Source organism: Carya illinoinensis, chromosome 3 (assembly GCF_018687715.1).
Source record: "Carya illinoinensis cultivar Pawnee chromosome 3, C.illinoinensisPawnee_v1, whole genome shotgun sequence".
In the NCBI taxonomy this organism is placed as follows: Eukaryota; Viridiplantae; Streptophyta; class Magnoliopsida; order Fagales; family Juglandaceae; genus Carya; species Carya illinoinensis.
Window position 1 is genome coordinate 24,636,134 of NC_056754.1, and position 12,405 is coordinate 24,648,538.

The 12,405-nt window shown below is 35.9% G+C and overlaps 1 protein-coding gene across 1 annotated transcript; it reads left to right on the top strand.

The window, feature by feature from the left end:
- Nucleotides 1-8,386: 8,386 nt before the first annotated feature.
- On the top strand, nt 8,387-11,999 carry LOC122303907 (vesicle-associated protein 4-2-like). Its single transcript, XM_043115902.1, has 7 exons — nt 8,387-8,991; nt 9,758-9,828; nt 10,537-10,618; nt 10,816-10,934; nt 11,259-11,336; nt 11,467-11,598; nt 11,698-11,999. The coding sequence occupies exons 1-7, from the start codon at nt 8,736-8,738 to the stop codon at nt 11,755-11,757; spliced, it is 798 nt and encodes a 265-aa protein (XP_042971836.1). The 5' UTR covers nt 8,387-8,735; the 3' UTR covers nt 11,758-11,999.
- The last annotated feature ends 406 nt before the right edge of the window (nt 12,000-12,405 follow it).

The following is a 12,405-nucleotide window of genomic DNA, read 5'->3' on the forward strand; positions in this document are numbered from 1 at the left end:
TTCAATGCCAATTATAACCTCAAAATTTCAAGTCACCACTAATTCTTCAAGATCAGCACAAAGTTTGAACCCTTCACCACATCACAAAATATCACGCTCTTGATGCGCACTCATATAATTCACCAAAATGCATAAAATTATGTCCTTATAAATTAACACCATCGAGTACAAGCTAGCTAAACACCTACTAACAAGAAAACTCTTACCACATTTTGGTAGAAAATAATTTGTCTCCCAAAACCATGAATTATCACACATATTCCTCAGTTGGCTCTCACTGCCTTAATCAAACTCAACATTCCGCAAAATAAATCCATGACCATTGACAGAAAACCAATACCAATCAACCTCAGCATCCCAAATTGAAAAAAAAAAAAAAAAAATCATCTCAAAATACACATACGCGTCCCATCTAAGATAAAGAACATACCCTAAAAGGCTCAAACCTATCTCAGTCAACCAATATAAGCGCCCATAGACTTTTACCTGACAACATATACTTAAAAGCTCATCGCCTTAATTCTTAATATCTTCTAATCTGGTGATGACTAAACTCAATACCAACCATCATTGAATTCTCCAAAACATTATTAAAATCAGCTTCTTGGTAACTCGCCCACCAGCTTCTACTCTTTACCTAACTTGGTCACATTCTATTATCACATGAACCATTCCCTCAATAGCCTCAACTTATATCTTTAAAATCAGCAAACAGTTATTGCTTAAAGTTGTGTACAAACAATAACCTTAAACCTGCTAGGAATCAATTTTCAAAAGCCTGCAGGAACATACAGCCTCAAAATTTAAATTCCTCTGTGACTTCAAGTCACAACTAATTCCTGAAGATGATCACAACCATTACTGCCAACCATCACTTCATTAAGTATCTCGCTTTGACTGTACACTCCAATCAACTTACCAAAAACTTAAGGCTAAGATCTCTTGAATTTAATACTATCGTATCGAATCCACTTCAACACCTACCAAAACCACTTCTTCTAAGCCAAAAAAATGAAATATTGACTTGTACTCTCCAAAATCCATACACACTCATAACTATTACGCATCGATCTCATGCATCCTTAGCCAAAACTAATACTTCTCCAACCTCACAAGTGATCCATTACTACCATTTCCATCATCTAAACCTATATCCTCACAATCAACAAGAATCATTTTCTGAATCTACACCATCTATTATCCTTAAATTTGATAAGAATCGTTTCCTAAAATCTGTCACTATAACCTCGAGCTAATAACAATCATTTTTCAAACTAGATCAATATCTTCAGTCATTAGAGAAATATACGAACTAGATCTATACCTTCAATCCTCAAAGAAGTACTCTCCTTGAAAATTCCTATATCGATAACTTAACTCTGATCAACCCTATTTTAATGGTTACAAACTAATCAATCTCCAGAACATATCAAGCTAGCATCCCAAGTCTGCAGAACTAAAAACTCAAATCTTTTTATAAATTAGTCTTTCAAGTCTACAATTCTAAAACCTTAAACTATATAAAAATCATTTTTCGAAATCTGCAAGATCGATGACCTTAGATCTAAAAACAATCACCTTTTAAAGCTTATAGATTTTAAAGCCCCAAATGTTATCAAATTGATTATTAGAGTTGGCAAGATCTAAAACTTCTAATTTAATTAATCCCTCAAATGCTTGTTGAACTTACCACCTTAAATCCCATAAACTTGTTTCATAAAATCTATAGGGCCTCAACCTTAGATGAAATTCTCATAAATTTATCCTTGAAATTCGTTGAACTTACAACCTCCTACTCCATAAACTCATTTTATAAATTCTACGAAATCTAGGACCTCAATTATCCTAAGTGATTTAAAGTTATTCCCCTCCTTAGTTGTAACAGTTCCTACTCCAAAGAGATCGCCTAGACCATGTCATTCCCTTCAATTCTCGAAATTATAAAAGCAAACCAAATAGCTAAGAGTTCAAGCCTACTACACTAAATATTCATACCTATCAATGGTATTCTTGGTCGTACCATCTTCCTACCCTAGCATAACCCTTAACCACACTTTTCAACTCAAAATGAAATGAAATAAAATAAAATAATTTCAAATTAAACTTTAAAATTTTGTAGTATTGTATCTACGGGACATGTGATTTTACCCAGTGCCGAACCACTTTGATACCACCTGTGGTGCCCCTGACTCCCACATTTGATTTGGCGGGAATTGTAACAACAGGATAATGACAACACAGGTCACGCACCCCAATCGTCAAATGTGTGAACATGCAATTAACTGTACAGTAATAATCACAATGGAGAAATAAAATATAGTCAACTAAGTACCAGAATTTTAAAAACAGAACCACAAAAGTAAAAGATCCTTAAAGAAGTTATACAGTTATCCAGGGAAATAAAATAAAAAGCCAAAACACATAGTCAAAAGGGGAAACAAATCTCATGATCAACAAGTGACCACAAGTCGCTCCTTCAGCGAAGCCGATTCCTCAAGCTCAACGGCATCCTCTATATCAAAATTTACGATGCCATAAAACGGAATCGTAGGGTAGAAATACTACAGTAAAATTATGAATCTCAGTAAGTAATCAACTAAACAATCCAAGAGATAAAGAAATCATATTTAAACAACCAACATGTATGCATACACATGATGAAACATGCATGAGACTAAAACCATCATTTTCTCCAAAAATAACCATTTTTCCAACGCAAGCCAAAAATCTCATTTATCCCAAAACACATCCATTTAAAATACCAACCACCATTTTTTCAGAAAACAACCCAATTATAAATCTACTATTTTTCCAAAAAATGGCCTACATATATCCATTTATCAAAATCCGCCATTTTCTTAAAAAATGGCCCATTGTATACATTTATCCCACATGCATCATGATATCCCCTATGGACCATCCGCACACCCTGACTCCCTTCATCACACCACGAGTAACGACCGTGCCTATGATTTCGTAATGAGCAATGCCCAGCTCTGTGTCCAGCACATTCATGACCAAGTATCCTCTAGCCCCCGCTAGTAGAGGGGATATGGAGTCAACACGAGAGCGTTACCATCTCGTCCGATCCTATTGTCACCCAGAAACAACCCAGGGGACGTCACTCAGTTTTATATGCCCCCGAGTGACTAGAGGAGGTCCACCGAGATAATGCCCTATCTCAGCTTGGGGTCATGATATGCACGCACTCAAAAATCATTTCTCAACACGGAAACCCAGTTTTCAATCATGAGACATGAAAATACATGCAAAAGTATAATGGATGCCATGGCACATCACTCATCAAATAAAATATACCAATCACAGTCCAACTCCACAAATAAACTCATCTTCCAATTAGGCCCAAGGCCCACATCTGAAAACAACCACAATCCATAGAACCAGCAGTTCTCGGACACAAGGCCCTTCACAACCAATCAAACTGCAAAAAATAAATTAGTGTAAAAATATATTTAAATCTCAATAAATTCTTTGAAAATTTACTTACAACGACAAAAATGAAAACTTTGGAAGATCAAAGGTGAAGGTGTGCTAGACTACAGGTGATGCCAAAAGTGGTAGAGCAGCGGTGAAGCAATTTTTTTCAAGTGGCTGGTCGTGGGTCTCAAAATAGAAAAAATTGAGGGAAAGCTACAGGAAGGCTTGAGCTAGGAATGAAGGAGCTAAGGGAGTGTAATGGAGCTAATGGTGGCAGCTTGGAGGTAGTGGGTGGCGGCGCACAACAAATTTGGGTGTCTAAGAAAGAGGGAGCCGTGAGAGAGTGGGAGGGTGTGAGAGGAGCTATGGGCTTCAAGTCAAAGGAGGAGAAAGGAGGTGGTCATGGTGACATCATAGTGGTGCTTGGTGGGGCTAGAGGCTGGCGATGGCAGCACATGGAGGAGAAACTGAATGGGTAAACCCATTTCGGAAAGGGAGGGATAAGCTACGTGTGGGGCTAGAGGGAAGTTGCTGGTGTAAGGTAGTGGCCAGGGGTTTGCTCACGGTAGCTCTAGGAGCTGCGCATGGTAAAGCCATGTGAGGAGTTGCATGTGTGCATGGGAGAGGACGGTGACAAGATAGAGGCTGAGTTCAATGGAGTTGGATCGCCAACATGAGGGGAAGTTGGTGAGGTGGGCGGCGCACGGCGGCTGGGCTGGAGGAGAAGAGATTCAGTGAAGGGAGGCTTTATGGCTCTTCTTCTTGTGATGAATTTCATCCTTTTTCCTTATGTTGATCATGATCTCTTGTTGCTTTGCTTTGGTAGAGTTCTTGATGGATTCTATTTCAATAACTCCCAAACTTTTAAGATTAAAATTCACTGCATTGAATCGCCATATATCGCAGGAGGCTGATATCGACATTCTCAATACTATCGGTAGCCACATGGTAAGCGCAGGCTCGAAGGATATGTATCAAATACAAACCCTTCTACTCAGTTTTTAGCTCCTTGAGCCAGCGATTTGGTGATCCTAATCCAGAAGACAGTGCCATCCACGGAATGAGGGATGAAGAAGTTTGAGAAGATTCATGTTCAGCTCTGATCATATCAAATGATAACGAACTTGTACCAAAATAAAATGACTCGTTTCATTGCCTCCCGCTTGTTCCCATGCTTTTAATGAAACAAGTTGTTTCATCGCCCCTCCTCCATGTCATATCATGCACGAGGACTCCCCGACACATAACTACATTTAGAAATTAAAATAAAGATACAAGATGAGAGATTGGGTGCTCCAAATAAACAGTCCATTATAGAGCTTACAACATTTAAAAGAAAAATAAAAATAAAGGGAAAAATTGTGCGATGGACCAAAGATCTAGGCCTGTTACTTGGCAAACCCAGGGAGGGAATCGCCTAAGACAGTTTGCTGTAGTCCAATGGGTAATGAGTGGACTGAAAGTTGTGGTGGCGGCCCATGGGTGGCAAACAGAACAATAGGCAGCATGTGAGGCACACACGCCGGTAATGAAGGGTGGCAAATGTTATTTGTGAAATATCCGGAGCTAAGGAGTCAAATTTTAGGGCGCATGTACATTAGCTACGGAGCTAATGGTCTATGCGTAATGGAATGGCCTTTTGAACCATTTGGGAGTCACCTTCCCCATCTGAAGCTTCAAAGTTGGAGTGAACAGGCTTCTAATGCGGCATGGAGAGCACTTAGGGCTCATTGGTGTGACATTTTTTTATAACCAGCTGTGGAGAGTTATTTTTTCAAACATGACAGATAATTGTGATGATAGAATAGTGGTTTTTGTCCAACAAGGACTGTCGCTTTTTCACATGTTAAACACGACGGTGTTTTCATTCATGCTAAGTTCAAGAGATATTATCATTTTCTTTCTTTAATGGTATGAGATTTGCTTCCATCAGCTAAATAGAAGTTCCCTCAAATTTCTCCACTAAGAAAAAGGTGGTTATTCTATGCCTTATCTTTACAAGTATCACATACATATATACAATGAGTAGGCGGAAAATCATCTTTGGGCAATAGTCTCGTGGGTCCAGCATTCAGAACACGAGAAAAGAGCAGGGAAAAAGATGGATGACTTTAAGCATAGGCTGTTGGGTCATGCCCTAATGACATACTAATTCATGAATCAGGTTCTTGGTAGGTTACATTCTTGCCCATCAACAATAATTTAGATGGATAAAGAGAGATGCCTTTTGCAAAAGGACCACATGGGAGTAAATATCGCCTTTTTCTCTCTCTTTTTTATTATTAAAAAAAAAAATTGAGAGAAAAGACAATATCTCTATGTTTGTACTAAAAATTGGAAAAAAAAAAATCAAAATTTTATGTGAATTTGGGAATTTTATTTAGAAAAAAATAGATATAAGAAATAGTCATAGAACATTTATTGATTCTAATGTGGATTTTTCTCAAGCAACATTAAATACTCATAAATACTATAGGACCCACTTCATATGCTTACTTGATCTCTTCCTGATTTCTTCAAATTTAAATAGAATTTTGATGGAATCTTTATCCTCTTATTTACGAGAAAATTCATAATTACCATTCAGGCATCTTTGCTATTTCATCATTTTTGTGTTGTCATCTCTAATTACACCACAAGATTTATACCAATCAGAACAGATCATGCTTTAGCATGATGCTCTTCATTTATAAAAAGAGATATCTTCCATTCTTTAGCAAAAGCAGAATCTTAAAAATGATTGAGTAATTATAAAAGTTAAAAGTTAATGCCAGTTGATTAAAATGAACCCAAGGCTTTCAACTTGATCATCCCAATAGATTTTCCGTAAGCCAAGTGGGTTGTGCAATTTCAATAATACCTATTGCATGTAGTGTGGTAGTTCTTGTCCACAGATCGTATTCGTATCATATCAAGTTATGAATATTTAACTATATGGGTCAACCCAAATACGACCCATTAAATTAAATGGATCAAATATTCAAATCAATTTAAATAACAGGTTATGTCGTATTATTCATTTTGACCAATTTAATAATTAATTAGAAATGGATCAATACAACATGACTTATTTCAAACCATTTTATGTAAATAAGTTAAACTAACCTACATAACCCATTTGACTCGATTAACATAATTTTAAATAAAAGTTAAAATATATATTTATTAGTATCCACAATATCTAAAAAAAAAAAAAACAATAAGATTACGTAGCTACTAATAAAAAATATCAATATTTTTCAGATTTTAACCTATAATAAAACCAATATTACAAATTTAACAATAAATGGTATGAGCATAGATTCTGAATTATAATCTCTATCATAAAAACATATTGAGAAATATCAATATTACAACTCAATAATAATAAAATTGTAATTTTGAAATGAAATTTAAATAGATTATTGTAGATTGATTTAAAGTTAATCAAGCTGACTCGTTATTAACTCGTTTATTAATTATGCCTTAACGGGTCAATCTGTTTTGATCCGAATATCTTTATATCAAATTCAAATCCGTTAATCTCATATTGTACTCGTACCAAATTTATAAATCGTATCACATTTTACCACCTCTAAGATTTCATCTAATTTTTGTGGTGATATCTCGCTTCTTTCATGAAATAACGTTTTCAATCTATCACACTTTATCATCATGATTTTGAGTTTTGGAAAATTGGGAAATAGTATTATTGTCGCTTCAACGTAAAAATGAAAATGATCAATGCTCTTGCATTCTTTTGCAGCTGCTCTCTCTTCTACGAAAGATATCCAGCATTAAGCATCCATGTCTAATGTAGGGTACAAATCAAATTTAACACTTCGAACTTAGCTGATAATGGGATTTACATCAATATCCAATCCTTTAAAAACTGAAAGGAGCAAACAATATATATAGAAGGATGGAGACGTATAATACTGCTCTTGGAGGTCTCTCTAGATATTATGGAAGGATGAGAGGCCATAGCCGCCGTCTCTCCTTCCCTCTCTCTTTCTCTTTAAAAAATTAAAGGCTTCAGATCTAATTTTCGTCACAGAAATCCTCCTCCTCCCTCTTCCTCTCCTCATCCTTCATCCATCCACCCACCTTATCTATCAACGTAGTATTCTTTACTTAATTTTATTTTATTTTATTTTCGAAAAAGATAGATCTATAACTTTCCAACAATTCTTTAAAAACACATGTGGCACAATCAGACTCCCAAGCTGCAAATTGTTACGAGGAAAGTGTCAGTTTTGTAAAAGTCACCACAAGTAGTCCTCACGCTTTGCCCACATCTACGCGTGATCCTCACACACTATCCCTTCTGGTAGCTCTTCTCGTCACACGTACCAGATCACTAGACTTGTCACCAACAGATATTTTAGATCTGACCTCTGTAATTGAATAAAGACAAACGTATTACCTTCATCCGCCGTCACAGATTTCAAAGTCTACTAAAGTTAGTTCAAACTGTAATACGTCTTTTTTTCACATTTATCTTATTGTTTTCATTTTTTTATTTCCTTATTATTAATTAAAATAAAAAAGAGTTCGTCTTTCAAACTTTTGTCTATAGAGGTTGAGTCATCTCATTTTATGAAGAGTGAGACTGAGCTGTCTCTTAAATGTTTATTTGTAGAGAGCATCAACAGTTATGAAGACTAATCAGACTAATCACAAAATGAAATAGTGTATTGGTAGAGATCTAAATGTATTATTTTTATTTATGATGTCATGTTTGATATGATAATATCTCAAAATATATCTACTCATGGATATAAATTTCTTGATGAATAAATGATCATAACAATTTTTCTTAAAAAAAAAAAAAAAATTATGAAAGAATGGAGATCTAAACCAACACAGCAAAAATAATCGTTACAATCCTTCAATTTTTTTATTTTTTTTTTAAACACAATGAAAAATAAAATCTTTTCATTCTTGTCTTATATTTTATCGGATCTCAAACAGACCAATCAAATAGAGGAAAGTCCCAAACTTTTGAGATCCGAGCAATGGCATGCCCGCCCAACCAGCCCAACCAAAAAGCATCCCCAGTTTGGCTGAAAGCCTCTGATAACAATGAATAACCAATCCATCTCTCAAGAGTAGAATTTAACCAACGCCATATCAGAAAACGAAAACAAACACTGCTGAAAGGCCATTTTCCGCCATATATTAAGGAGTGTTCACATCACAAGCAAATCTGTTTCTCAAGCTCAAGGTCAAACAAGAATAAAATTTGTCTTTGCAAGAAGCAACTCCGGCAGAGACCCAAAGCCAGTTTGTGGTGGGTCGAATTTCATCTTGCAGAAATGGCTGTTGAAAGTGAGAAATCAGTTGCTGACGTGAAGGTTTGGAGTCTTTGTAAAATTCCGTTTTGGCACACGAGCATTGCTTCATCTTCTTCTTCTTCTGCCTCTGCTTCGGTTTCTGGTCGGAGTCATATTCATCAAGCAGTTGAAAGTTCGAGCCTGCATTCTTCGAATGCCGTTTCGTCTATAGCCAAGTCTCTGCTTCCTTCCCGGCGGAGGCTCCGGCTTGATCCACCTAACAAGCTCTTCTTTCCCTGTAAGACTTTTTTTTCTCTTTAGTTATGTACCTTTCGAATTGATAGTTTTGTTCTGGGGTATGGGTTTCGTTTGACTTAGTGGTCTTGGGGTGAGCCTTGCGGTTTAACATGCTAAACTTTTTATCTGGGTCTTACTATTCTTTTTATTAAGTTTAATGATTTGTCCATTTGTGAAGCTAGACTGATTTCTTTTGCTAATTTGAAATCTAGGTCTGCTTCAAAGAATCTCAAGGAGCTGAAATTCTTTGTTGTGTGGACAGCGTGTCCAAGGAATTTGTTTGTATTTCTGAGAGAGTTGATTGAGTTATACATCGCTTATTGTCGAATTAGGTTTCATTCGTATGCATAAAACATGAAAAATAATGAAATTTTGATTTATTTGGCACTTGCTGATCTGAAACGTCTTAGTTTGGTTTCTAGAAGAGAGGTTTTTTTTTTTTTTTTTAATTTTTTTATTATTATTATTTTCTTAATGAGTTCCATTGGGTGGTTTGGTAGTTTGTATGAAAGAAAAATGCTAAATACACTTAAGAAAAATTTACAATAATTGGAATTGTTTTAGAAAAATAATCATTTTTTAATTTGCGGATCAAATTGTTCATTTTGGAGTAACTTGGCTCAACCAGGCACGATTCTCTTGTTAATCCATCAGGGCTCGTGGCATTCATGAAGTTGATAACAGAATTGGTTCGATTAATATTTTTATTTTAGTTGCGGCATTCATGACGTTCACTACTAATTCATTCAATTCAATTACGCATGCAGATGAACCTGGAAAGCAGGTCAAGAGTGCCGTTGGGATTAAAAACACCTGCAAGTCTCATGTAGCTTTCAAGGCATGTATAATTGTATTATTTATTTTGGTTGTTTCTTCATTGCCTTTACTTTTTTCCTGTTAGTACTTGCGTATGATGCACAGTCATCTATACCTATGATTGTTTTTTTTTTTTAAGTGTCTTCTATACCCATGATTACTTCAACATCTTCTAGAACCTGGCAGTTAGCTGTGATAGTTTGTCAATTCAGTCTTTGACCAGTACCGATCACATTGGAGCTCTGTGTGAAAAAAATTTTCTGTATGTTAAGTCATAATAAATAAATAATTTACCATTTTTAAGGGTTGATTGTTCCAATACCATTTTTGAGGGTCAATAGTTCTAATATCTTCTATTAATTTGATGAGATTTGTATGGAAAGATTTGCAAAAGTTCAGTGCAATGTCTCTGAAAAAATCAAGGTTAGAATTAGGAAAATAATTTTGATACCAGTCCATGATAAGTAGTCTTTTTTTTTTTTTTTTTTCCACAAAGCATTAAATGTTAATTATCACAAATTTGCCTATATATGTTGTGAAAGCTTTGGCTGTTGTATAGCAATGCTCGACTTCACGATAAGATGCCCAAAAAAAACAAAAAGTAAGAAGAAGAAGCATTACTGCAGATCTCTTATTTTCTCCTTTTCTCTTTTATTATTATTCTAGAAATATTTGTCAGAATTTCTGTTACCACTAGGACAGGACAATCTAATGACCTTGGTTGTTTTAGTTCCAAACAACTGCACCAAAGAGTTGTTATATGCGCCCTTCAGGTGGTGTACTTGCTCCTGGTGAAAGTATAATTGCAACAGGTAATTCGGCTCTCTTGTTCTCTTCCTCTTCCCCCGCCCCCCCCCGCCCCCCCCTCTCTCTCTCTCCCTCCCTCCCTCCCCGGTGCCCCCTTCCTTCTCTTTCTCCTGGCATTTGGTACTTTCTTGCCGCATTAATGAAAAATATGCAGTGTTTGTTTATATTAAGTTCCTCTTAATTGTTTTTACTTGGGTGACAGTTTTTAAGTTTGTTGAGCCTCCTGGTAACAATGAGAAATCGATAGATCACAAGAGCAAGGTTAAGTTCAAAATCATGAGCTTGAAGGTGAAAGGTGAAATGGACTATGTACCAGAACTGGTATATATATCTTGCTGGCCCTTCATTTTTCTGTTTATTTTAATTGACTCTCAACTTGTCATGTCTGCTTACATCCAACAATCTGCATAATATATATAGAAATGTATAAATATTTAAGGATCAATTAAACTTTTATGTTGAATGGATTCTTTTATAAACTGGACTTGCCTGTTTATTCTGAAAAGCATAGTTAGAACAACCAACACCTGAATTCTTTTTTCCTTATTAGAAATCGAGACCACCATGCAGAAATGCTTCATTTTTCCCCTTTTGATCACCAAATTATTTAGATGTTGAAGAAAATGTGATGTATGACACATGCAGTTTGATGAGCAAAGGGATCACACAGCTGTTGAACAAGTTTTGCGGGTAGTTTTCCTTGACCCTGAACGTCCGAGCCCCGTAAGTAAGATTGAAATGTATTTATTCTGTCATATGGCTGCTCTTATTTTATGGGTGCTCCTCCATTGTCAATCCTAATAATTAAAAACACTCACAATGATTCAATAAATTCATACATCCTTTGCTTAAGGCCCTGGAAAAGCTTAAGCGACAGTTGGCTGAGGCTGAGGCTGAGGCTGAGGCTGCAGTTGAAGCACGTAAGAAGCCCCCAGAAGACACAGGTCCTCGAATTGTTGGGGAAGGACTTGTTATAGATGAATGGGTGAGGCGATAAATAATTACGGGTTTGAGTCTGACTGGCCTTTTATGATCTTTGTTTCCATAAATCTTACAGCCTGCCCTCTGTATCTATTGTTTGTAGAAAGAACGGAGGGAAAGATACCTTGCCCGGCAGCAGGTTGAAGGGGTGGATTCAAAGTAAAGTACTGTTGTTTCCTCGTGTTTTGTGGACCTTTTTTTGTTTTTCCAAGTGGAGGTAGAGCAAGCAACAGGAGCTGTCAGAAGTTGTCATAGATTTGAGTAAAATTGTATCTCTTTTAAAATATACTTGATTAAGGGCCTCATCCATGTTACTTGTAGATAGCAGGATTTTAATTAGAATTGAATTGTCGAATATTGAATATATTTCCCTTGATTTTATGCAAACATATCCCCATTTATTCACCCACACTGTTTTCCAAATCATTTTCCTCCTTTATGGTTGGCATCCCCCCATTTAGGTCGATAATTAAAAATACAAGATGGTCCATAGCACTCAAGGAAAGTTCAATTACATCCTGGTTTGTACTTCAAAATGACTAGTCGGGGTTACAATTTCAATCCCATAGAATCACTATAAATTGTAAGAACTTCTCTTTTTGAAACAGTAAGAAGTCCTATTCACCACTCTCATACTATGTTTGGTGTATTACAAAATCAAAAACCAGCTCGATTGTATCTATAACTCAATGTTATGACTTCGAAACAGTACATATTTGTAAAATATATCAGTAGTATATTCCCAATTCTTTCTTCTTCTTCTTCTTCTTCCCTTTTTATTTTTTATTTTTTTCTGGGGGTCCAGAAAAGG

What these genes read in the sequence shown, in the direction of transcription:
- LOC122303907 (XM_043115902.1), top strand. Translation starts at nt 8,736, where the DNA reads ATGGCTGTTGAAAGTGAGAAATCAGTTGCTGACGTGAAGGTTTGGAGT. An exon ending in TGGACTATGTACCAGAACTG is followed by an intron (nt 10,935 to 11,258) that starts GTATATATATCT and finishes TGACACATGCAG; the next exon opens with TTTGATGAGCAAAGGGATCA. An exon ending in GACTTGTTATAGATGAATGG is followed by an intron (nt 11,599 to 11,697) that starts GTGAGGCGATAA and finishes TATTGTTTGTAG; the next exon opens with AAAGAACGGAGGGAAAGATA.